Raw genomic sequence first — 26,224 nt, forward strand, 5'->3', positions numbered from 1 at the left:
TCTAGATCTAGGGCTTCATTTGTAATACCGGTTTACACTTCCTTTGAATTTCCATCCTATATGTTCTGCTAGTGTAGATTCCTGTTCCTTTTAGACCCAGGACTCCATTTTTAAACTCCGCTCTATAGGTCCTTCTTGTTTTCATTTTTGTGTCTGTTATTGGGAAATTTTTAGGTCTACTGTTAGGCTTTTCCCCCTTGTGATCACCATCATATAAATTTACTTGCATTTATATTTGCACACATGTCTACTCCTTTTGTCCATGGTTCTTTTGGGTCATGATGTTTGTCCAATAGTTTAAAGGTTAGAAATATGATATGTATACCGGGACATAAGTTTAGAATAGGGTGTGTATATTCAGCACATATATTAGATTTAGTAAGCCCCGTTCTTGATTGATGTATAAGCAATGGGTTTTATATGTACTTTTATAAGTATATGTATTTTTATGAGAAGTGCTTTTATGATTTGTATTTACGTATGCTGATATTGAGTGGTTTTAGTTTTATATATTTTTCCATATTATTTTGTTGTTTCTAATAGTGTTTTTAAATTTAGTGCTATAAAATGAGCCTTTTAACAATTAATTATGTATGTTAATTAGGTGAAGTTGTATTGACCAATTGTGTGCTTTTATAGCTTTATTTAAACATGAAATGAAAGATGGGTGCTGTAATAGTTTGAGAAAGCCTTCGGGTGAAAGCGCTCACTGTGCACAAATAAACTTTATGCAGAATTACATTGGTTGCCTGTATCTTCGACAATTGCAAGTCGTGTAGCTGTCTAACTTGGACTGTTTAAAGATATACAAAAACGAAGCTCCTGCCATTTTCGCACCTGCATGAGAATTATTAGTGTGACTTTATATAAACTGTACATAGATTATAATTTTAGGTGTATGGGTAAATGACTTGTATCAGCAATTGTTTAACAGTGATAATGTAAGATGCCTCTTGCTTTAAGATACAGCCGACTTCCCATTTTAAAAATGGCCACTTTCTCTGTACAACTCAGATGTTCAAATGTAATGAATGTAAAAAAAAATAATGTCCACAGTACTGTATTCCAGCTTTCTACTCCCTGGCACATATACAGTCCCTCATGATTATGTAACTAATAACCTTTTATTTCATATGCAGACTTCTCGAAATGGCTTAAGAAATTTTGTACATCTCTGATGTTTGACTGCTATCATAGTAAAAGAAACAGCAACTACCACAGCAATGTACTTCACTTTGCTGCTCTAATATGCATGAACTTTCCTTCCTGGCAAGCTAAATCACTGAGCTTTTAAAAAGATCAATTACTGACTGTCTGCTTTTATAAAGTCTGCCTCTTCTCCTCCCACTCAAAGAGCTACCATATTCTGATGGCTGTGCCCCAGATGTCTGTCTATGATCTAAGTGAAAGAAACTGTCATAGTAATGCATTTCAATTAAAGTTAGCAATATGAAAGCAAAAGTAAAGATTGTCTCCTCACTGTTTCAAAAACACCAGTTTCAGATCTTTTCAATGGGGTATACCTCCTCTTTAAAAAATCACAAACTGCCAACAAATAAAAGATGTAATAACTATTTCCACAAAATGCCCCCACACATACTCTTTTTGATAAGCCAATTCAATGACTGTGATCAAGTGACAGCAGCTAATAATTAATTTTAAATACAGCCCGAGTTTCTCACACCGTCATCCCTGAAAGATGGTCACTTTCTACCTATACCTCTGAAGGTTAATTGTGATGAAAATAAAATAAATAATAATCAAAGTAATGTATTTTAAATTGCTGCTATCCACACAAACACACCTTAACCATCCCCACCAAGTTATATCAACAATCATTTGTCAGTGATTTTGTAACTTTAGTTTTTTTTTTGTTTTTTTTTACACGGAGTCTTCCTCTCTACACCCACCTTTGTTCGACCCTTAGATGTCAGACTACAATTAAACAGAAAACATAAGGCCACAGGAATCTATTTCAGCTTGCTGCTCTAACACAACAGCTCTTCCTTCTTGGTAAGCCACATCAATGTTAATTTAACAATGACGAAGTAAGACCATTTTGCTTTCACACAGTTTACCTCTCCATCTTTCACCCACCTATTTATACACCCAATTTGATGTAAGACTGTGACCATAGTTAAAGAAACTACGGCCACAACAATATATTTTTCTTTCTTGATCTCATACACATTTCCCCACTCCCAAGCATCCAGATTTAAAAAACTAGAAAAGTGAATGGATTGCTACTATGAGCAGTATATTGATACCTCTGCTCATAAAGGTGTATAGTGTTCTGCTAGTTCTTTTTTCAACATACCTGACAGCAGAAAACAATACCTGAAGATTTGATCTTTTGTCACCATTAGTAATCTTTCCTCAAAAAGACTAGAGATCTCTGGGTAAGCATTGGAATCAGCTGCTGTGAGCAGCAGAGCACAGTAACAGGACATGGACTGACTAGCAATGACCAATGATCATGTAAGAGCAAAGGGAGTGAAAAGCCATGCTAACAGATAGCCAACAGCTCACTTCAAGGTGAGATCATAAGTTAGATATTCACTGATAGCTTCTGATGTATAGACAGCCACTCACTGCAATACACCCCACAAACATACCCACATATGCACATATGTACTCACCAGTTACAGCAACTTCAATGAAAGTATACACCTCAGGTGTAAAATTTTGATCAGATCAATGAATATACAATATATTTCAGATTGTTGTTGTCAAATATATACAGTGCAACCCACTGCAGCCTGCCCCAGTGTGCAGCACACATGAACACAGATGTACCCACCAATTACAGCCACTCTACTGACTGTGTACACATCAAACTATGATTGCGATTAAATGCATAAAGAACAGGCACAGTAATGCATTTCAACTCATTGCTGTCAGTCACATATAATGAAACCCACATCAATCTTTCATCTTGGGCACTCGCAAGCTCACACGACAACAAATTAGTCATCTTGATTGTGTACACCTCAGACCAAATGTCTGATTGTGATCAAATAGATAAATGCATAAATAAACAAGCAATTACCACAATGATTTCAGCCCATTGTTATTAGACACACACAACAGTTCAATCACTAACACCCCCCACACACCCACACAAAATATTTTAGCACACATTACTTAACTGCACTAAAGGAAAAATATACAGTGTCCTGGCAGCAGTACTGAAACTGGCTGGCAAAGGCAACTGAAAATGTTCAAAGTCAAGTCACACTGCACAACATATTATTCCTTGATTAAAAAGTACTTTAAAGAAAACAAATAAGTCTTGCTCCATCTCTGCTAGTTCACAAGGACTGATACGTATATTTTCCCTTGATTATCAGGCTGCCACAACTCCAGTCACCTGAAGCAGCCTGAGCCCATGGAAAATGTCTGCTCACTGCTTTACCAAGTAGCCTCCACTGAAGCACTATTTCGATCCCATCAAAATGGCAGGAACAAATGAAATAAAGTGTAATCACTTTATTCTCTACTGAGGTGGACATGTAAATGATGAGCTATTTTGAAAACAGCTCAGTTGAGTAAGCTGGCATTTTAAAAGAAATCAGAACAAAGTCTAAAAATGGAAAAGTTGACCATTTTTTATTACAAATCAGCATATGTAAATAAATGTGATATAAAATAAAAAGAAAAAAGTAGTACATCCAGTAGGCAAAATATTCAAAGAAAATTCTTGCTGAGGAGCATCAATGTTTTTCTGATAGAAATGTGTTGAACCAAGCAAGCAAACAATGGCCACAGTAATGTGTTTCAGCTCAATTCTGGTCGCCAAGCTAAGTGCAACCACTGCAACACATCCAGTAAATCACACAAACACAGTAGCTCTCAACATATTGCATATACAGAATAGGAGAAAAAAAGATCACAAATCAGGATCACTTTTTAAGTACTAATAATACTGAGAAACAAAACTGACAGAATTAGAAAACTTGAATTAGTATGCATTTTCAAAAGTAAGAAAAGTCTACAGCTTTAATAATTGTAATTATTTGTTAATTGTATTCTACAACCTTACTGTAAAATACCACATATTTCAGGAGGGACAGAGCTAAATCTGGAACTAAAAACCAGGGCCAGTGGAGAGGTATTGCTCTCTCATAGGTCTACCTCAAATTATCAAAAGACCACATCAGTGAAGACCATATTATTGAGATGACATTGCTGAATCCTCAAAACATCGAACACCCAGAACTGCAAAAACTAATCCCAGGAAGAGAACCACTTGGTCATCATGGTGAACTCTGCCCTTTCCCCACTGTAGTGCAATCTTGGAGTTGGTATATTTGGTTAGGGGAAGTGGGGGGGGAGAAGTCTCCCACTTTGTTGGGTTTTAATAACTTCGTTTTTTTTTTTTTTTTTTTGTCCTGGTAGCCAAGTAGTTCTCTTTCCGGGGTTAGTTTTCACAGTTCCGGGTGTTCGATGTTTTGAGGATTCGGTGAAGTCTTCTCGATAATATGGGCTTCACTGATGTGGTCTTTTGCTACTTTGAAGTAGACCCCTCTCTCATACATACTGATTACACTCACTCAGAAACACAAATACACACACACACACACACACACACACACACACACACACACACACACACACACACAAACACACACACACACGTCAACCAGCTCTGACTGAAGCTCCACTTTGGCCCCTCCAAAACAGTAACTAATAAGTCAGAATTTTGTGCTTTGTCTGCCTAATTTGAAAACAATTTTCAATTTCACTGTACTCTACTTTTGTAAAATGCTTAATTGTTTGTTCTCCAGTTTGGCTCCCAGCTTGGTTGCCTCCTTTGTGGAGTATGCATTTCCTTACTGTTTCTGTGTAGCTGGGATGTAATCTGAACACTGGTCTATTCTGAAAACAGCTCAGGCAAGGAAGGAAGCATTTTTAGCAGAAATCAGAGCAAAGTCCCAAACCAGGAAAGTTAACTAATTTTAAGTAACAAAAATAAATAAATACATACATAAAACATTAAACATCTCTTTCATTTGTAACGGGTTCACCACAAAAGCACAGCATAATTAGGCCATCTCTGTAAAATTATTTCATGACTTAAACTAATGTATTCATGAAAGAATTATACCCAAAATGTCCTATGAGTGGGAAGTTATTTAAAGTCATACGTTTAAAATCATAAAATTACAAAAAATAAATAAAGTAAAAATGCATTTACTCAGCACCTACAGTTCAACTCATTTTACTAGCGATGAGTTAACTTCTCACTGTAGTTAAATGGGTTAAGCATACAGTTATTTTTCTCATTGTGCTTTGCCTTTCTACTTCAAGTTTTTGTGTGTGTGTTTTTTTTTTGTTAAATTTATATAAATTAAAAATTTCAATGTACAACAAAAGCAAAAAGAAAACCAAAAAAAATTTAACCGTTCCATCAGGTAGCCAAAATGTGCAAAGGAAACTTATATACATTAACTGAAAATTTTAAAAAAATTATTATTTGCACAGTATTTAAAACAGAAAATTCCAATTATTGTGTTTTGTCTGCCTAGTACGAAAATGAATCATGCAACCAGATCAACCACCGCCACCCTTTTAAAAAAAAAAAAAAAAAAAAGCAAAGTACTCTGAAAATGAAAAATGCTTAACAGTAGTTTGTTCTCCAGTTTGGCTCCCAGCTGGGTTACCTCCTTTGTGGAGTCTGTATTTCCTCACTGCTTCTGTGTAGGTTTTAACAGTAGTTTGTTCTCCAGTTTGGCTCCCAGCTGAGTTACCTCCTTTGTGGAGTCTGTATTTCCTCACTGCTTCTGTGTAGGTTTTTGCCAGTGTCTCACATTCCCTTTACACTTCAGACATGCTGGCAGGCAATCAGGTGATCCTTTAAACTGCCCATAGGTGCGTGTCTGTGTGTGTGTGTGTGTGTGTGTGTGTGTGTGTGTGTGTGTGTGTGTGTGTGTGTGTAATAGGGTTGCCAATTTTTCAAATGGACAAAGTGGGACATTTTTCTGGACACACATCAGATTTTACAGGCCGACAAATACCCACAGTCAGTACAAAGGATAGAACTTAACTTTTTTGCCTAAATAAAAGCTTATTCTTGTAGCAGTTTAGTTGCTTATTCCGTTTCTTGTAACATTTAGGTATTTTAGATACAGAAATAACTATTACATAAAATATGGGACATAATTATGTCCTACAATCTCAGGACATTTGCCATTTTTAATATTTTTTGTCAGGACACAATGCCCAAAGAGGGACTGTCCCTCGCAAAGTGGGACAGGTGGTAACCCTAGTGTGTAATGCTTCTTACACTGCACTGCACTCTATCCAGGACTGGTTCTTTGCTTTGATGTGGTTTGTCAGAAAGTCCTCCAGCAACGTCTTAACCAAGAAAAGGATACAGTAAATACCAGAAAATGAATGAATCTGAGAAGCCTTTTTCAGTTTAATTTTTAAAGACAAACTGCCTTGAAATCTGTTTTTTTTTTCCCTCTCATTTTCTAAAATTCTACTGGCTTGTTGTGCATAAAAACACTCATTTTCTAAAATTCTACTGGCTTGTTGTGCATAAATACACCAGCTCTGCTTACTTCGGTTAAGAGGCCCAATACAGAAAAGTTATGGAACACATTTTCTTTACCCTGTTGTTCCTTTTCTTCCATTTCTCTGACGCCTACTTTTGTTACATTACTTCACTCCATTTGCCTTGGTTGCTACTGTGCTCATCTATGTTTTGTAGGCGTTTGATTACACTTAAAACATGAATAAGCAAGAAGTGTCCCATGTTATAGGGCAGGAAAGATGCCATGTCGAGACTAGATTATACTCTTGCAGAGGTTATGTTATCTTCTTTAACACAGCTTAAACAAACTGAGATATTTCTGAACACAGTGACACTTCTTTAAGGCAGAATGAAAGCATGTAGTCCAATATTTTTCATGCCTCAGTCAAAATTATCAAGTATATTTAGAAACAGAATAGAAAGAAAGAAATGCAAATCTGAAAACAAAATACTGACCTGCCACAATGACACTGTCATTACGAGCTGGACCAAACTTCAATGTCATCTCATGTTTATGTTTATGAACAGCCAAATGGTCTTCATTGGTGAAGCGCTGTCAAACAGAAGGTTTTAAACATAGTTACTGGAAAAAAGTTCTGAAAATGCACACTTAAATGTTTGTGTTCAACAGTCCATGCTTAGGTATACATTTAACTGTTATATTATAAACCAAATAATAAACGTTCTGTCCACTGCTGTCCCAGAATGTCATGAACAACCCTATAAATTTGTGTTACAAGATGTCGACTACAAGTGGAAAACATGGACTGATGGAATTAAGGTACACAATTTTAAATGCAACAATAAATTATTTATTTATTTTATTTTTTACCGGGATCAGGCCAGATAGACCCTTTTCAGTGGAAACCCGAGGAGAAAAGCTCCAGAAAAATACTAGTAGTTCAAAAGTCAAAAAGAATGGGCATACACTGTACTGTAATATACAATGATGTAGAAAAGATCAAAAGAAATGTCAAATGTAAGAAAACTTACATAATACTGAATAGAGTCAGTCTGGCCAATTTAGGAATTCAGTCCAAAAAGCTAGAGTAGAACTTAAGGAAATGCTGTAAAAATTGAGGTTTATACAACAAGTATTATACAACTGGGCATGATATAGGTATACTATACAGCAAAACACAGGAAAAGGAAGATAAGAGCTTATGACAGTGAGGCTAGCAAAAAGCTTGCACCTTCTGTGTCTTCACTCCTGCGTTTCACTGATGTTCTGTGTAAACATGTAGATACATATGACATAAACATACGCAGTACATCAGCACCTGACACAAGACATGGAAAGAAACTAAATGCATCACACAATGATGACACTTTAAAAAGGTAAGCAATTTCTAAATGCATCACACAATGATGATACTTTAAAAAGGTAAGCAATTTCTCTCTTACATGTTTATGTTTACAAATAGCCAAATGGTCATGTACATGCCAGAAAGAGTTCTCCTTTCTCACCCTGAATATGGACTTCCTATTTTCACTTCTGCCTACAAGATAAACACCACCACACTCCAGACAATATCTAACAGCATCCACCAATCATTACAAACTCACCTCTCTGAGTGTCACTGTATCACCCTAGAAAAAGCCAAATGGCTACCCATAAAACAAAGATCTAACCTACTGTTAGGATCCCAACTCTAAAAACTACTCACACTCCAAATTTACTCCCCCTGCAGCTAGACTTTAGGAGAAAAAAAACTCCTCATGCAACCTGAGATAAGACTCACAAGCCACACCAACTCTCATTACTCCTAGAATCAAACTCCACAGCACTGCACATGCATTCTCCTTTCAACTACCTACTCTTTGGCTAGCTTTCCCATTGACCAAAAGGAAAATGACACTTACTCCAGATTCAGTATGCAGCTCTAAAAACATTTCTTCATCCAAGCCAAATGCTCCCGCTTCAACAAGGGACATATCACCTAACACACTATACCTATCTCATTTCCAAATCTCTTTTCCTTTCTCCGATTTGCTGCTTTCCTTAATCCCGGAATATGTGCACAGTATAGGTAGAGTCTGTGCTGCTCATATAGCAAGTTCTGTGTAACATCAGTAACGTGTAACAGTGCGTGAAAGTCTTTTAGTTAGGTGTCTGAGTGTACTTAAGAGAAGTGATTACTGACAACCACTAGGGGTTTCAGCTTTGCCAGTCTGTGAACTACTCTTATTTGCCACACAATGTAAATATGCTCCTCCAGCACAGGCTCACAGTCAGCTACAACTATTGATACTTTGTAACAGTAAAATTAATTACTTATATTCCTTCAGACAAGATCTTACTATGCCATTATTCACCACCCCCTTCCTGATTAGACTATTTTCTAATTTAAATTTACTTCACTAGTAGGAGAGCCAAATGACTGAACCTGTCACACTGCAATAAGTGACAGCTTTTCAAGAGTGTAAGGAGCCTAGTAGCAGCTTATGTACTTTTGCATATTAGAGTAAAAGAACATGAAATGTAAGCACTAGTATCAGAAAAATCACTAAAGAAATAAAGGTGAATAATGCTAGGAATGTATACAAAGAAACCATATCAATTCATTGAAGCTTATGACAAATCACCCATCCTAGGAGAACAGGGGTGGTGGTCTGGCCTACTGCAACACTGGATCCTACTGAAGACAGGAATACTACATGCAGTGAATAGTCTGGGTAAACACACTCAGCTTCCACCAATTTGTGCTTGCTGCAGTCCTTTGAAAGGGTGCTGCTTCCTGGGAAGGGCATGAATGAAAGCATGCACATCCTGCAGCTATAAGAAGGGCACTTCAGGATCCTCACATTAGGAATCATGTATGTTAGCTGCCAAATAGTGAACAGCTAAGCTACACTAGAAAACAACTGATGGCTGCTTAAATGATGGTCTTCTTTAATCAGTTCCCAATTTCAGTGGGGGATGATCATAACTGGCCACGGGACAGCTGATGGACAGCAGTCAGTGGGGGTTAATTCCACATTTTGGAAAAGTAAGGGGAGAAAGCAGCAACAATTTGAAAAACTAAATAAAAAAAACATTAAGTTGACTGCAATGTAATAAAGGCACTTGCAAATTTAAAAAGAACTAAAACAGATTATGACTTACAGAAGAGGATAAGAACAAGCAGAAAAAACACTTCTGTGATACTAACAATAATAATATATCTTCAAGCAGAGATCAGTGAAACAACACACCATAATAATTGTGTTTTACCACCATTTCTTCCTTCTTTTTCTGGTTATAGTTCTCATCAGTTGTGTCTTTACTCCCAAGTCTCAAGTCCAGATATGCTGGAACTTTGGAAGGCATACAAAGCACTCTTATATAGCCAGCATTGCTAATGTCTTCACAATGGTTTAAGAGTGGGTCTCCAATTGTAACCACATTATTATGCGCTTGAGACATGGATGCCAAGAATTCACAGTGAGACCGAAGCTTGAGAGGTGAACCTTGGCATCCACATCAAGACGCACAATAACAGGTTACAACTGGTGAGACCTGCTTATAACTCTTTGCAGTGCAGGGAGTCTTACCTATTTCATGTAGTATCAATTACAAAAAAATGTGTTTTACCGGTTTTGAAAGTAATTAAGCACTTAGCAAGTGTGGTCACATACACATTAAGTAAAGAAAAAGTCAGGGACAGTTTAATACTGTCCTAATTTAAATAACTTACAGACTAATGTCTATAAACTATCATGGACATAGGAGAAAAGATGTTCAGGGAGCGAAGGAACATCCCTTCCCTTATACCAGACTGTAACAGCTCTTAGGGGGTTTGTAACAAATGTTACACACATTTGAAAGTGCTGTTACAGTCAGGTCTCACACTACAGAAGCGCATAACAGGTTTATCTTTTTTACTGATTCTAAAGTGTAATCAAACTGCTCCATGTACTACATTCTGTTAATCAACAGGGAGGTGTGTTTGCAGTGGTCAACTACACTTTGCACAGAAAACGACACATTACATCATTTCAAATACTGTAGAATATTCCACATAAAACAGTTATAAACATAAGTTATGTACTCTCCATAATGATACATCTGTGTTGTCTCTTTTCGTTCTTCCTCAACCGATGGGTCTCAGGGACTTTGGCTCCATAGCTTGAGCTCCTTCACTTACCCATAATCCTCTTCTTAGTCTGGATTACCTCAAATCAAGTTTGTTCTCTAGTCAGCTTGCTATCTTGCAAAACACCCAGATACTCAGCAAAACACTTTCCAAATTAAATCACATTCCAATCAGAGTAGAAGGAAAGTAGGAGGTGCTCATTCAGAAAGGCAGACAGGAATCACTCCTTAGGACATACAAGGAGCCCATATGTAAATCTTCCAAAGCAGGAAGGGGCTTGGAAGGCAGGAGGTTGAGGAAGGATAAAGAGAGATAACACAAATGCATTGTTACGGTGAGTACATAACTTTTATATCCGATTTTATGTTTTTCATCCATTCCTCAACAGATGGGACAGAGTTCCCAGATATAGAAACCCTAGGTGGTCCTCAAGAAAGGATATTCTTAAGTACAGTGGAGCCAAATGCAACTCTATCGCCAGATAAAATGTCAATTTGTAATGAGCAATAAAGGTATGAGCACTGGACCAAGTGGTAGCTACAAAAATGGGTTTAATATCAAAATTTCAAACCGCACTCCGTCGACTGTACTATCGTCGAACATGGAAGTTCGAAAACGGGAATGTCGAAGTCAAAAAAACAATCTAGGAATGGGTTTTAACATGGGTCGAGGTAGGTGTTCCAGTATTATTCTGAACTACAAACATCTCCCCTATCTCAACCCATGTTAAAACCCATTCCTAGATTGTTTTTTTGACTTCGACATTCCCGTTTTCGAACTTCTGTGTTCGACGACAGTACAGTCGACGGAGTGCGGTTTGAAATTTTGATAGTAAACCACACAAATGTCATCTATGGAACTCTGGACCAGAAAGGAGGAAATGTGGTCACAGATCTGGTGGATTGATAGGAGGTTTAGGTAATGTCAACCCTTTCTTCTTATAAACAAAAAAAAAATATGCAATCAGTGAGCAATCTAGCTAAAGTTGCTTTTGATGCTGCCTTGCCCAATTTAGGCTTGACAAGGAAACAAATAACTGGTCTGATTTCCTGAAAATTTAGTTCTATGAAGACAGAATATAAGCTGTTTGTGTACATCTAACAGGTGCAGTATTTATTCCTCCTTGTTGGAAAACTTTGGAAAGAAACAGGTAGCGTGATGGACTGGTCGATAGCTGTTTCCGATGCCACTTTAGGTAGGAAGGAAGAGTTAGTCTGGAGAGAAACCATATCCTTTTGAAAAAAATAGATACAGTGGCTGGGAAGAGTGTGCCTGTGGTTTTAATACTCATCTAACTGATGCAACCATAAAATTGGTTTTCCAAGACAAAAAGTTTAAGTCCACTTTGGCAGAGGGCTCAAAGGGGGGACTGTGTCAAAGTCTGAAGAAGTACTGTTAAATCCCATGGAAGAGTAGGATCCTTTTTAGGTGGTTGAAGTAGAAAGGTACCTTTGAGAAAAGCTTTACATAATCTTGATGTCAAGGAAGGATGTTTTCCGCCTATGTAAAAATTTGAACTAGCAGCAAGCTGGACCTTAACAGTAGAGTAACTAGATCCACTATTGAAAATAGAGGCAAGAAAGTAAAGTACAGCTGGAATAGGTGCTGAGAAAGTATCTAGTTGTCTCTGGAGAGCCTAGATGGAAAATCTCTCCCATTTGCTTGTATAAATCTTTCTAGTAGAATCTTTCTGTAAATATGTAAGGCTACAATGAAAGCCTGGACTGTCTAGCCACCACTAGAAGTGCAGACACCATGGAGTCATCTTGAGAATCTGAATGTCTTGTTGAAGTATCCCAGATGGATGAGATAGAAGGTCCTGAGTAAAATCCAAACTCAGGGACTGTGCACTAAAGGAGGCCACAAGAAGGGAAGGCACACTTGTCGTGGCCAGAATGGAGGAATAAGGATTACTTTGCTCTTCCAGTGAGATGCTTTCTGAAGAAACTTGGGGATGGGATGGGTGGGGGGAAGGCATAAAGGAGACCAGTGGGGGGAGGGGGCAATCATGAAACAGAGTCTCTCAGTGACTCTCCTTCTGGAGGGATCAAGGTAAAGTACCTGCTGCATCTGGAATTGTAGGAGGAAGCAAAGGGGTCACAGCACAGTTGGCTCCATTGATGAAAAATCATCTTTGCCACTGATAGGTTGAGAGACCCCTCACAAGGGAGTAAGATGGACCTGCTCAGTTCCTCTGCTAGCATGCTGGATTTCCATGGAGTATTCATTGCCAATAGAAAGTGGCCAGAGGAGATCATCTATTGCTGCACACTCAATGATTCTCGATATAAAGGCGTAAGACTGGGTTCCCTCCCTTTTGCTGATGTACCAGACCACTAACATGCTGTCTTTCTGAACTGCAGTCATCTCTACAGAGAGAAAATCTTGACATGCCTGCAACTCTAACAGGACTGCTCTCATGTCTTTGACACTAATGTTGAGACTGACCTCCAGCTGAGACCACATGCCTTGAACTATCCTTCCCAAGTGATGCCCCACCCCCACCCAAGTTGGGAGGCGCAAGTATTCACTGTTGCCTTGGGTACAGGAAGGATAAAACCATGGCAATGAGAAACCTCTGCATGGATCCACCAGTCTGTGTGTTCTCTGCAAATCCTTGTAATCCAAACTGGTGCAGTCGGGGAGGGGGTGATGCCCTATTGATCACTGCACTGTCAATGTCCACTGCAGTACCCTCATGAAACCTTGCTAAAGGTACCAGAGCAATGGAAGCTACCACAGATCTGAGAATTTACAAAACTAACCTGGCTGGAGGGGAAGGAAGAGAAACAATGTGTGATGCTTGGCTCTGCAATGTGTTTAGCCTTGTCTGTGGTAAGCTTGCAATCTGTGCCACTGTATCCAGATGAGCACCAATGAATTCCAGGACATGAGTGAGGGATACTTGACGTAGTTCACTGTGATGCCCAGCTGATGAAATATTGGGTAAGTAGTCCCTTGCTTGAATCAGTAGAGGCTTAGTGGGAGCAGACAGGAGCCAGTTGTCATGATAACGAAACACCCAGAATCGCAGCAGTCTCAAGTGAGGTACAACCACTGCCATGCACTTGGTGAACACCCTGGGGATTGTGCTAAGACCAAAGGCCAGGTCTCTCAACTGGTAGTGACTGGCTTCCAGCCAGAAGCGGAGGTATCTCCTGGATCATCTGTCTATTTTGATGTAATAGTATGCATTCTGGAGACCTACTGAGCACATCCAATTGTCTTTGTGCGACAGTGGCAGAATGGACTGACCTGTGACTATCCAGAACTTCAAGTGTTTGACAGACTCATTCAAATTACTCAAATCCAATATTGATCTTAGGTACCCATTTTTCTTTCACACCAAGAAGAATCTTGAGTAAGTTCTGAATCCTTGGTGGTCTGTGAAGACTGCTCAGAAAACTATTTTTGCCAGCAGTTTTTCTATTTCTATAGCTGTCTTCCTAAACCCCTCTCTGGTTCCATGAAAAAGTCCTCTGAAGGGTAGAAAAATGCATCTCTATGGCAGACAATGTCTTCTCATCCGGTTCAATCCTGGACAGAGTTTCCTTCACCTTGGAGCCAAGTAAGATGGATCCATCAAAGAGTGCATTTATGAATAATGACTTGAAGGGCTCTGCAAAATCATAAAGACAGATCCAGGCATGCATTCTCATGGCAATTCCTGACACCACAGCTCTCCACCCTCCCCCAAGACATGAGAAATCAGCCTCATGGAAGGATTCAATAAGAGACTGAAGGGTGGCCAGTTGCAAAAAAAATGTTTTTTTTGTCCTCCACAGACAAGGATTCTGAAAGAGCATTGGAAGACTCTGATCAAGTCCCTCCAAAATCTTGTTACATACGCCAAATAGTTCAGCGTCCTTTACTGAAGCATAAACATTTTTCTCAAATCTGTCCAACACCCTGGACTCTGTTCAGCGGATGGACAGAAGAACTCAGTTTTCAAGTTCTTTTTTGTGGCTGCTGCTACCACCATAGCATCTACTTGGTCCCTTGCTCGAATGGGCTTGATCTTTTGATACAACCAGGTATTTATTCGGCCTTCTGGGGACTGGTTATGTGACAGTCAGATCCTTCCAAGCCTGGAGGAACTACTCAGGATGAAGCAGAGATGGTTCAGAAAGCTTCAAGGAACACTGACTCCTCAGGGGGGGGGGGGGTTGGAAGACCAACCACCTTTCTGTCTCAAAAGTTTGAGGATTTCACTGAATGACACATCCTCAAGGGGTGATCTGGGAGGTCCCTCTCTTTCATTCAAGTTGGTGTCTTCCATCAAGGATTTCTATGGAGAATGTAAGTGTCTCCTTTTACACTTCCACTTCCAAGGGAGCTCTCTGGGTGGAGTGATCTGGGGAGGACTCAGAAGTGTGAGCAGAGACCTGGATGAGGACCGTCTCCAGGCTTGATTGTGCCAGCTGTCCTGATGGGACAGAATGAAATGACTCAGCACCCACACCACATGGGGGGGAGCAAGGATATCCAATCCACAAAGGTGGAAAATGCTCTCACCACTACATCAAAGGCAGAAGTCATGGGGATCCAAGAACCAGCCTGGTAGAAGCCAAAGCCACCTGTCCAGAATGGCTCACAGCATCCCCATGATCCTGCTTTGACACACAGGATGGATCCAAACTGCCCCTGGCCAAAGCCCTAAGAGGGAGGGAGAGCTCCGAGAACATCAGAGTCAAACCCAGCACTCTGGATCTGGCACTGATGGTACAGCTCTAAGATCCTTCTGTCTCTGAAAGAGCTGGCGTTGTCTGGATCAAAGAGTGTTGGAGTTGACAAAGGCCAGGCCTTCAGATCTGACACAGACAAGCTTATAATCCTGTGGTCTGAAGGTTCTGAAACCAAAGGATGTATCAGTGTAGGAGTTACAAGCTGGGGCTGGACTAGTGGTAGGCTCACAGGTCCACTGGGAGACAAAGATCATAAAAATCCCATCTGAATCTGGATCCTGAGAATTTTTCTCATCATCCTATCAACAACTGCTTCTATCAGACTTCTACCTGGCCTGAGGGATGAATAGGTTGAAGGTGGTCAGGAAGCCCTTTGAGGAGTCTCTTGTAAAAATGGTGAATGAAGACTCAAGGGGGACAGGCTCCAAAGAAAATCTAGGTGAATGATGGATTGGAGACTAGGACTTAGATCAAGCTGGATCCAAGCAGCCAGGTGGATCTGAAGATATTGGTACTTTTCAGGTGGAGCCAAGTCTGAAGTGGAGGAAGGAGAATGACTGGGAATTGCTTCATTGAATCCTTGGCCTTTCCAGTAGAATCATCCTTGTTTTTTTTTCCTAAAGTTTTCTTGGAAGGGGGGGGGGCTCCAGAAAATGAAGAGGAAGATAGAAGCAGGTGTTTCAGAAAAAGTATGTTAGAGAGCTCATTGAGCCCATGGTGATTAAACTCCAAACAAATTTCACATTCCACATTGAGATGAGTTGCCCAAGCAATAGGCACACTCCGAGTGGACATCCAAGTTCAGAATCTTCTGCCCAAATAAAGAACATTTTTTGAAACCAGTTGGCTTGTCAGCCATCCTTCCAAGCACAGAAACAGCAGAAGCAAAACATTAACAATAAGGAAAAGAATAAGACAATGAGTCAACTATCAAGGTAACAACAGAAGAATACCAGTCAAATACTAGCTATGGTAATAAAGGGAAAAATACCAGCAATGGTATACCTGGGAGTACCCACAACTGGGTAGAAAGAGAAAGTCTACACGCTAGAAACAACTAAAGAAAAGGCACGAGGCTCTCACAGAATGAGAAGACCCAATTAAAACAACTTTTTCTATATATAATGAGAAACCTTTTTTTTTTGTTTTTTTTTTTTTTTGCTACAGTAAAGGGGAGAGTAGGGGAAACATTAAGAGCAAAACACAATCTTCCTAAGAATAAAATGACAACAATGACTTATCTGTCCCTTCATGCCTGGCAAACAAGATCTGAAGTAATCCAGGCTAAGAAGAGGATTGTGGGTATGGGGAGGAACTCAATCTATGGACCCAAACTCTACTGAAGTGGCTGAAGCCAGATGCGAAGTCGGACTCAGAACCCATCAGTTGAAGAATGGATGAAAAAGACATCAGATCTAACACTATATAACATTTCACGGGGGTGATGGTAGCGTTACAGTTACAGTGACTTCTTGAAGATCTATCTCTCCACATTAAGGATCTTTGTATAGTGGGTCACTACAACAATGAATTATATACTCACTTTGTAGACTACCAAGTACATTTTTGTCAGGTCTGGAAGGCAGATGATAATAAGATATAGTTTAGCAATGCTGTGTCAAATCCTGTCCAAATAATGATGATTCCAGCTTACAAAGTTTTATAAAAGTGTAAGCTGAGTTTATGTTGAAAACTAACTTATGCATAAACATTTCTACAGTAATTACTTAAGTTGCTTCTGTGCTGGTACAGTTCTCTCTGCCTGTGGTTTGCAAGGCTTTACTCTTCTTTTCATAACAAAAGGCAGCACAGCAGGTCAACCATTTAGACAGTTTGAGTACTGACAGGCAAGCTTTTTTTCCCCCTTTTTCCCTTTTCTGAAGGGGACAAATCACTGGCCTACTTCTGGAACTGATGAATCTTCTTGGTTTAGCACTTGAGCAACTATAGAAAGTGAAGAAGATGGACGCCATTTAGGTAGTTTGGATAAAACAGCCGTAGATAAATGGACTCATTTAAAGGTACTGCTGAAAACTCCAAGTCTGATTGAAGTAAATGGTTTAAGCTATAACAGCTTTGGTGTAGGACGGCTTAGCATTCAGAAGCAGTCTAAGCAGCAAACTTCTTCCAGTTTTGACGGCAATGTTTTCTTGCATCTGGCAATCCAGAATTTTTTTTTATAAATTTCAGTACTTCAGAAGAAAAGGAATAATTTTTTAGGAAATAAAGTTCTGTCCTCCAAGGTGACAGGTTTAGAGACTTTTTAACACCCTTATTAAATTATCACTTAAGTCATAAGCAAACATACATTCACTGAAAAAAAAAAACAGATCATTTTAACATTTTTCCATTTAAATACAATATACATCACATACATTTTCATTGGTACTATCATCAGTCCAACACTACAAAAAATTGCTGAATTCCTGCTTTCCTTTCCTGAACATTATTATGTATGTCTTGTTCCCAAAATTTCCATTTACTTCTATGTAATTTGCGCCTTCCTTTTTCTAAAGATCCCTCTTCTTGTTCTTCTATCTCTTTTATAATATTCAATACCTCAGATACTGTTGGTGTACACTTTGATTTTCATTTTCCTGTAACTGCTTTTTTGGCAGACTACAAAATTAAACTTAATACGGCCTTACTATGTCTAGGTAATTCAGATCCTGTAACCCAGTTTAAAAGAATCATTTGCTTACTTACAGCAATTTGCTAATTCAATATTTCTGACAGAATACAACGTAGGGAATTTTTAAAATCTGCCAACTCATTACATGCCCAAACATATGTTCCCAGTTACCTCTTTCTTCTCCACCACACCTCCAACATTTGATATCTATCAGTGGAAAAATTCTTTAAAGTGTGCTTGGAGTATAAAAATACCTAAGTAAACACTTCCAAGCAAAAATTATAATGTTCTGGACTTGTTTCCATACTTGGGAGCCATCCATATGTCTTCTTATTGTCATCTTATAAATTGCTTTTCCAGTTGCTTTTCCCAATCTTTTCTAACCTCCTCTGATTCGTTCTTGTAGTTATCATGCAATATTTTATATGCCCTGCAAATTACCCCTTTTAACAGCTGCATCTGTTCTACATTCAACTAAAAACTCCACCAGAGCAGGTCTTTCACTTAAAATTCCCCTATCCCTTTCTCTTTTCCTGTACTCAGAAATCAAGCCCTGGTAGGGAAGACAGTCTGTAGTCTGCAATCCAAAAGTCTTCCCAGATTCATTCCACTCTATTCCCTTTCCTTCTTGAGTTATCTGCTCCCAATATCTTGGTTCCTTTGCCAGGTCTCTCCAGTAAATTCCAGCCCCCTCTTGCCTATTTTCCATACCCCCTACTTGCAGTCATCCCTTTTGGCAAATTCTCTTTTCTCCATTTTCATACCGGCTTAGTTCTTAGAACACTTTCTGCTACTTTACGAATATAATATTCTGTAAGGTTGTTATTATTCTCCTTAAGGATCTGCATCCATAATACCACTCTCTCTCTGTTTCTTGAATTTGCCCCTTGCTTTATGATCATCCCTTTCTACTTCGAATTATAACCTTCTGCTTGAGTTATGTATATGAGCCTTAACTGTGTAGCTCTAAAATATCCCTTCACATCAGTTAAATCTAAACTACCTTGTTCTATTGGAAGGATCACCTTACCCTATTTAACTCTTGCCCTCTTTCCCTACCAGATAAATTCCATCAATTATTTATTATTGTTCGCAAAATCTCCTCGGGTTGATAAAGGTATGCCTGACTCATGTACAATACTAAAATAAATAAAACATTTTCACTACTTGTATCTTACTATCAATATCCATAAATAAGAGTTTTCAGTTTCTCAGTTTTTGCATTATTTTTTTAGTCTCTTCCAACATAGCCTTAGCTGCCATAACAGAAACCTTTTTAATCCATACTCCTAAATCTTCAGTTTATTGTGCTCCCATAAATATGAGTATCGGTGAACCAATTCATGTGTGGGTACATAATTTACACAGCTATAACCTTTGTTTTATTTTCATTAATTTTATATCACGTAAAGACTTGAAACTGTTTCAAAATGTTTCATAACACTGCAATGTCCTTTTCTGGATTTATCAGGTATGAAATAATATCATTTGCAAATAAAGCCAACTTTTCTTGATTACCATACAAATTATATCCTTGTATTTCTGAGTCCCTTATTTTCTTTGCCAATGGCTCAAAATACAAAGCAATAACACAGGGGAAAGAGGACATCCCTGCCTGGTTCCTCTGTTCAAACACAACTGATCTAAAAGGAAACACACATAGTCACTCACAACTCAAAATCCCAGCTTACTTTATCAAATACTTTTTTTGCATCAAGACCCACGAACAACAGAGGTATTTTCTTTTTCATTGTTCTATTAATGTTGTCAAATGTCTGTCTCTCCTCCACAAAACCACATTAATACACATCTACACATCTCTCAATTCTGGCAACACCTTTGCCATTTTTAAACTAGTATAGGTATAAACACGTTATAATCATGGTTTAAAACTGAAACGGTTCTACATGAACCTGGGTCTGAAGGGTCTTTGCCATCTTTAAGAAACAGCCACTACAGGTTTCTTTCAAGATGTCAGTGCTTCTCCTCCTTTTAAAATACTGTTTAACAAAATCTTCTATATCTTTATCACTTTCTTCCCTAATAATTTCCAAACTTCCACAAGAATACCATCCATTCCTGGAGACTTTCCTGAAGATTGATTATACATCACTGTTTTTTTATCTCATCACTTCCTATCTTAACTGTTAGTTGGTCAGCCTCAGCTGCCTCTAACCATGGCATGGTTAAGTCTTCCATACATATTTCCAACTGTACTCTTTCTTGATTTCCACATTTCTCTGCTTTATACAAATTTGCATAACATTTCCTGAATTTCTCTAAAACCTCTACAGGGTTTCTGGTTATTTTTCTTGTTACAGGTTCCCCAAGTTTGGCAACAACCCTTTCAACACTCTGTTCCCCAAATCTTTGTGTTAAAAGTTTTTGTGTAGTAGAGTTATCAAAAAATAGTTGCTTAACTGCAATCTTTCTAAACTCATGCATATTATCCAGATATTCTCTTATTTTCTCTTTAGCACTCTGCATTTGCTTCTCCTCTTGTTCCCTTTATTCTACAATACTCTACAGTACTCTTTCCTTTTTATTATTACCCATAATGCCATTCATGTTCCAGCATAATATCCACAGCATAGCCATCCTGATAAAAAGCTACTGTTCCCACCTATTATACATGACAGTTTTTTAATATGTATTTCCAGCTTTTCTGTTACATGCATATACTAATGTTTGGCAGGTTGATCTTTTGTACAGTTCTTTCTTCTCATCTCCATTTGAACCTATGTCACATTTTTCAAGAATTTTTGTTTTAATGAAAACCCTCAAAAAATAAATACAAAACACCACCCTCCACAATAACTTGGAACAAACACACAAAACTATGTACATCTTCAAAACATGAAGTTTAACCCTCCAGAAGGGAACACTTGCCGCAAACTGAAAGCTGCACCAACAGGCATTATCTACCCTAAAATTAAGGTTACGCATGCTACAGCCCATTTTTCTACTTTTGCTTTCAGTTCTTTTCTTATCCCTCTTCCCCTCTCAAATATGAAAAACACTTTGTGTGCTTTCAGAAAACATTAACTTTTAGCCTTAAGAAAAGTGCACTGGCTATCTTTAAATAAAACTAAATTGTGCACTGTTCTATTAGTTGCATGAAAGTATTAAGGTTGCTAGAGAGGTTAACTCTTATTCAGTTCTCATAATTGCAAACTCAATTTTCTTCTCTGACCTGCTTACCACTGCACCTTTAAACTTTGCATTTCCTTCAGCAAGGAATACTCATAAATCTCAAAATTAACTGCATGCAGCTGTAGACAGCTTGTCTCCATGAAAATATACTCAGCAATGAGTCTTTGTAAATTTCACTCAGAAAAGAAATCACAGCTGCCCTCAGCTGCAGACACCTGGACCCCACTGAATATTTGCCAGAGGAAAACAAACAAGCTAATTTCTCTGCCATTTTGAGATGCTTAGCATTTTCATATTTTTTATCATTATGAATATTATACTTGCTTTTGTCCAGCTGTTTTTCTCATTATACTATAAAACCTGTATTTCTTGCAACTAAAAAATGTTTTTGTTTACTTTAATAACTTTGACACATACAATATTCACTGAAAAGACTCCCCTCACATTTAAAATACCCAGGACTACACTAAACTGCTTGTATGCATACATTATGCAGTTGCTATCATGACATGTTTTATATAAATACTAATAAGAACAAAAAATGTTTTACTTACAGTTAGTTTTCCCCTTTTTAGTGTCCTTATAAATACTATTGATATAAAATGGAGTATACAGCAGGAGTGACACCCGATCCCATGTGCAAAAATAAGAAAAAGGGGTTGTGGATGGAAGGATAATGCTTCACAGTCAACCCACAAGTTTAAAAAAATTCAAGAAAAGTCCAGTGTTTTTCAGCCACCTTTTCTTGAAAAAACATATTTCATGAATGTAATATGATGCTTTACAGTCTTACAGTTATTCACCAATTTCAGAGTTGCTGGTCTTCTTCCTGTTCATCACCATCTTCCAACACAAGACTCTGTTTCAAGCCCAAGGTACTGCTGATTCTTCTAGATAACTCCTGTGTTTTATTCTCACAAGCATTTTCCATTGGAACATTGGAAAAAATTTCACTGGCAAAGTCTCTATCTGAACCTTACCATCATAAAAATGAGAAGCAGAGTCCCTTTCTGTTTACTGACTCACTTTTTCCTCCATAGCCTGTTCTGCATCAAAAAATTACTTTGATACTCCAGGGAAAAACACTCTGAAGACAGCTGGATTCTGCAGCTTAAATCTCACACCTGACTCTCAACACCCCCTAATTGCTGGGATATACTTGCTTCTCCTCTGCCTGGTGTACAGTGAAAAATTATTTTTTACAAGCAGTCTGATATGTCCAATTTGTAACACTTTGCCCATCAAACAATTTTGTCAGGATCATCTCTTTCTGCTGGTATGATTTCACCTTTAACAATACAGGTCGTTACTGCTTTCTCTTGGCCAGGTTCAGAGTATACACTCCAGGTGTCCTTTCAACTAACAAATTCTGCTGTGGAACACCAATCCAGTTGCTTATTTGTGCTTTCATAAAATTAATACATTCTGTTCCTTCCAATTTCTCTGGTACAGCAGAAAATCTCAGGTTTTCTCTGTGCACGCTGTCATCGGACTACACTATTTTCTAAACAGTAGTTCTTGAGAAATCTCATGTTCAGCCAGTTTTTTCTTCATGTCAACCTCTTATTTTTTGTTTTATCAGTTCATCTTCTATTTTCTACAGCCTTTTGTTGTTTGAATTGATAAATTTCTTCAATGTTTCATTTATTTTAGTCACTTCTGAGTACATTTGATTTATTTTTTTTAATAAATTGCTGGAAGCCATCTCTTGAACCAAAGTTGAAACCTGAATTGATTTTTGCTAAACAGCTGTAGATTCTTTCCAGGCAATGTTTTCTCTTTACCTTTTCTAGTTGATTTCATTTCAGGTTTTCCAAATTTCTTATTTGCTGGCATCCAGGCTGTGTATTTTCTACTGAATTTTACCAAAAAAAAAAAAGGGTTTCAGTGGTACTCCTTTTTCTCTGTTTCCGTTTCACACTAGGAGAGCTGAAGTTAGGATGCTGCTCAGTCTGCAGCCATCTTGGAAGTCCAACATGTCTAGAATCTTGAGAATGGGATGCAGCACTTTGTCTTGTTGTTGAGTCAGTAAGGACTTTTACAAGTGCTACAGCCAAGGGAGAAGAATGGCCAGGGTAAATAAAATCATTAATAAAGACCTGTTAAAATAAGCAAAGGGTCATTCTGCATTCAAAGGCCACTGAGATGGAATGCTTGTATATCCTAAAGGTCATCTTCTTCACAGGATGATACCAGGATATTGGCCCAGAATTAAGTAAAGGGATATTATGCACTGTAAATCCACTGAACTGAAACACTGGTGTATCTTTAAGGGGTGATTATATATCTCCTGTGATGTCCTCATGAAAGCATGTTTGTTTTTCTTCAGGTGGCAACTCTGTTTTGACAGCATCGCTGGTTTCATCCTATATAAAATGTGCTGTGGGACTTATTTGCTTTTCAAATAAAAGAGAAAAAAAGGTTTTCTGAACAAAAACAATGCAGACATTAAGAAAGATGTTGTGTTGCTTTACTTTAAGTAGCCACCACAGAAGCATTGAAAATGGAGGCAAGGTGTAGTCATATCAGAGTGCAAGGAGAGGGGTAGTCACATCAGAGTGTGAGGAGAGGAGAAAGAATAATCTGTTTTCCAAACCTCCTTGCAACAAATAAGGCAGCGAAAGCTTTTCACCCAGATGGTGAACTGTGTGTGTGTGTGTGTGGAATTTTGGAGCAGGTCTGTATAGACCCTGGGGGGTGACTGGGAGAACTGGCTCAGTTGTAGGGAAACCCACTGGCAGGTGAAACTTAATGCCGTGAACCCACAGGTCTGAATGACCACATTTCTATTAAGCCATATTTAATAAAGAAGACCAGTAAAGTTTAAAATAGGGACATATTGTAATCTCATATTAATATCTAAGCAATGTTTTATGTTTTTTTAGTTGTTGTAGTTTTTTTTTACATTGAAGGGAAAACTATGAACTGTTTTTCAATTATTTAATTTTTCAGTCCATGTACCTTTAAGATGCTTTGGCACCTTTTTAAGAAATAGGGTACTTAAGAGACTGGGATGGTGTGTGTTTTATTCACTTGATAAAGCCTTACATTGTGGCAGGGCGAAAGTGCTTGTGTGGAACTTTTATTTTAATAAATTAACTGTGAGCCGTTTTCTGGTGTGCCCGAACCATTTCTTTCTGTATTGGTTTACATTTGTGGTTACTTTCTGCTGTTTCTGTGGTTCTTAGTTGTTTTTGAGTGGAACTGGGCCTGCTGGATATGGCTACACTATACACAGAGGATGGACTGTGTTATGGAGTTGAGGAAGGAACAGGTCAATCGGACCTTTCTAATTTGAGTTCACAGCAGAGTAATGTGCTTTCTGCTATTTCTTGTCTCAATACTGAAATGAGAAGTCTGAAAGCTGACTTCTCTCATTTAATGGAGCATTTAACACAAAGGAGCAGCACACTCCCTTGTGGGCAGGCCAACGGAGAAACAACCAATCGGGTTGACGCACAAGAGAAAGGAGGCGTCCACAAAACAAGCAACCGCTTGCCCCATGAATTTGTTTCTTCAACCCAGGCTGGCTTTGGAAGTCAGTCACTATTTACTACGGCCTCTAGTGTGGAAATTAACACTGGAAGAAGGAGAACGAGCCCTATTTCACCTAACAGAGTGCGAATTGAAGCACATAATACAGATAATCAAGGAACTTTTTCAATTCAACATTTAGGTACTGTTAATGCTTCAGTTTACTCTGTTCATGAACCTATTTTAAAAGTAGTAGGTTTTGACAATTTAAACGATCGGGTTGAAACGTTTAAGAGCAAAGTAAATGTATTTTGTGGAAACTTGGAACCCAAGACTGTCTCTGTAAATCATGGACATTCTGTTGCAATGGCTTCATTAAAGGCAGGAATAAGAGACTTAGAGGACAAATTATTTAAAATAAAAAATGTAAATTTAGGCATTGCTTATTTGGAGGAATGTTTAAACAAGCATATAGTCCCACAGGGGCTGCGTGTATGTAAATACCCAAAATGGTTTTTATATGACAATGTTATGATTCAAGAGTTTAATCAAATTTTTGGTGAATGTGGTTTTAGGATGATGGCCTTAATGTTAAAATATGCTAAAAAGAAAGTGGAGTTCTTATTAAGAGAAGCGGAAAGGTTAAATAAGGCCATCAGAGATGATTTACTGTTTGAATTTCACAAGGATGTTTATGAACATTGTTTTGTACGTGTTGATAGAAAATGTGAGGAGGTTATTTTAAGAAAACCAAAAAAAGTTAATCGGGGATTTAAAGCAATACAAGGACAATAGGGCCTACTTATTTAAAGGGAGGTTTAGTAGGAAAAATGTGTACGAAACTACAAATGTTGGTAGCATAAATGGGTTCATTCAGTTAAACAACAACCCAAGTGAGGGAACACCTAGTGATGGTGGTAATGTGCAGGCCCTAAGTGAAATTGATAACACACGTGGCAGTCATTGAGTACATTGGGCCTAAAACACTGAACCCTTTGGACCCAAAAGTTGGTTTAGACTTTATTGCACATTCTGATGGGGGGGGGGGTGAAGAGGATGTGAATGAACAGGATTTTTCTACAGGCAAGGGGAAAGGGAAGAATCAACTGAAGACCAAAAAGAAGGGGAAGGTATAGTGGTTGGTGAAGACAGAGTGACCCTTTCTCTTAATGGTTTTAAGATTTTTAATTTGAGTGGAAATGAAATCAAATTAAAGCATTTTCAACTTTTTGAAAAGGGTTTTAAATGTGTTCCTTCAGCTGGATTTGAGGACTGTGATGCCCTCATTGAGTTAAAATTATTTATTAGAAAGCTAAATCTTGCTTTACTATTTGACCAGCAAAACAATAGGGGTGACATCATCTTTAAGCAGGCAAGTATATATAATCCACCTTTACACCCTGCACTACAAGTTTTTGAACCAGTATGTGCATCTGATATTTATGCGTTGAGCATAGACAAGAACTTTAGGAGGAGGTGTGGATATAAACACGATTTAACCATAAGGGAGAAGCAGGTAATGGACGAACTGATAAGTAATAAAGAGACCCGTATTACAAAACCGGACGGGGGGTGGTATGGTTCTGGTCAATGCCACTGATTATTCAAGGATGATGCTAGAAATTTTGAATGACACCAATGTCTTTGTGCCAGTTTCTACTAACAA

At 38.3% G+C, this 26,224-nt stretch overlaps 1 protein-coding gene across 3 annotated transcripts in view; it reads right to left on the bottom strand.

The window, feature by feature from the left end:
* The window catches only part of ATF2 (activating transcription factor 2), a 1,040,579-nt gene that overhangs the window by 854,713 nt on the left and 159,642 nt on the right, over nt 1–26,224 (bottom strand). For all 3 annotated transcript variants that reach the window (XM_044075568.1, XM_044075567.1, XM_044075569.1), the window contains exon 3: nt 6,995–7,091. In XM_044075568.1, coding sequence (XP_043931503.1) covers nt 6,995–7,091 — 97 coding nt within the window. The remainder of the gene's footprint in view (nt 1–6,994; nt 7,092–26,224) is intronic.

Source organism: Protopterus annectens, chromosome 6.part1 (assembly GCF_019279795.1).
Source record: "Protopterus annectens isolate FY-2018-M chromosome 6.part1, PAN1.0, whole genome shotgun sequence".
In the NCBI taxonomy this organism is placed as follows: Eukaryota; Metazoa; Chordata; order Ceratodontiformes; family Protopteridae; genus Protopterus; species Protopterus annectens.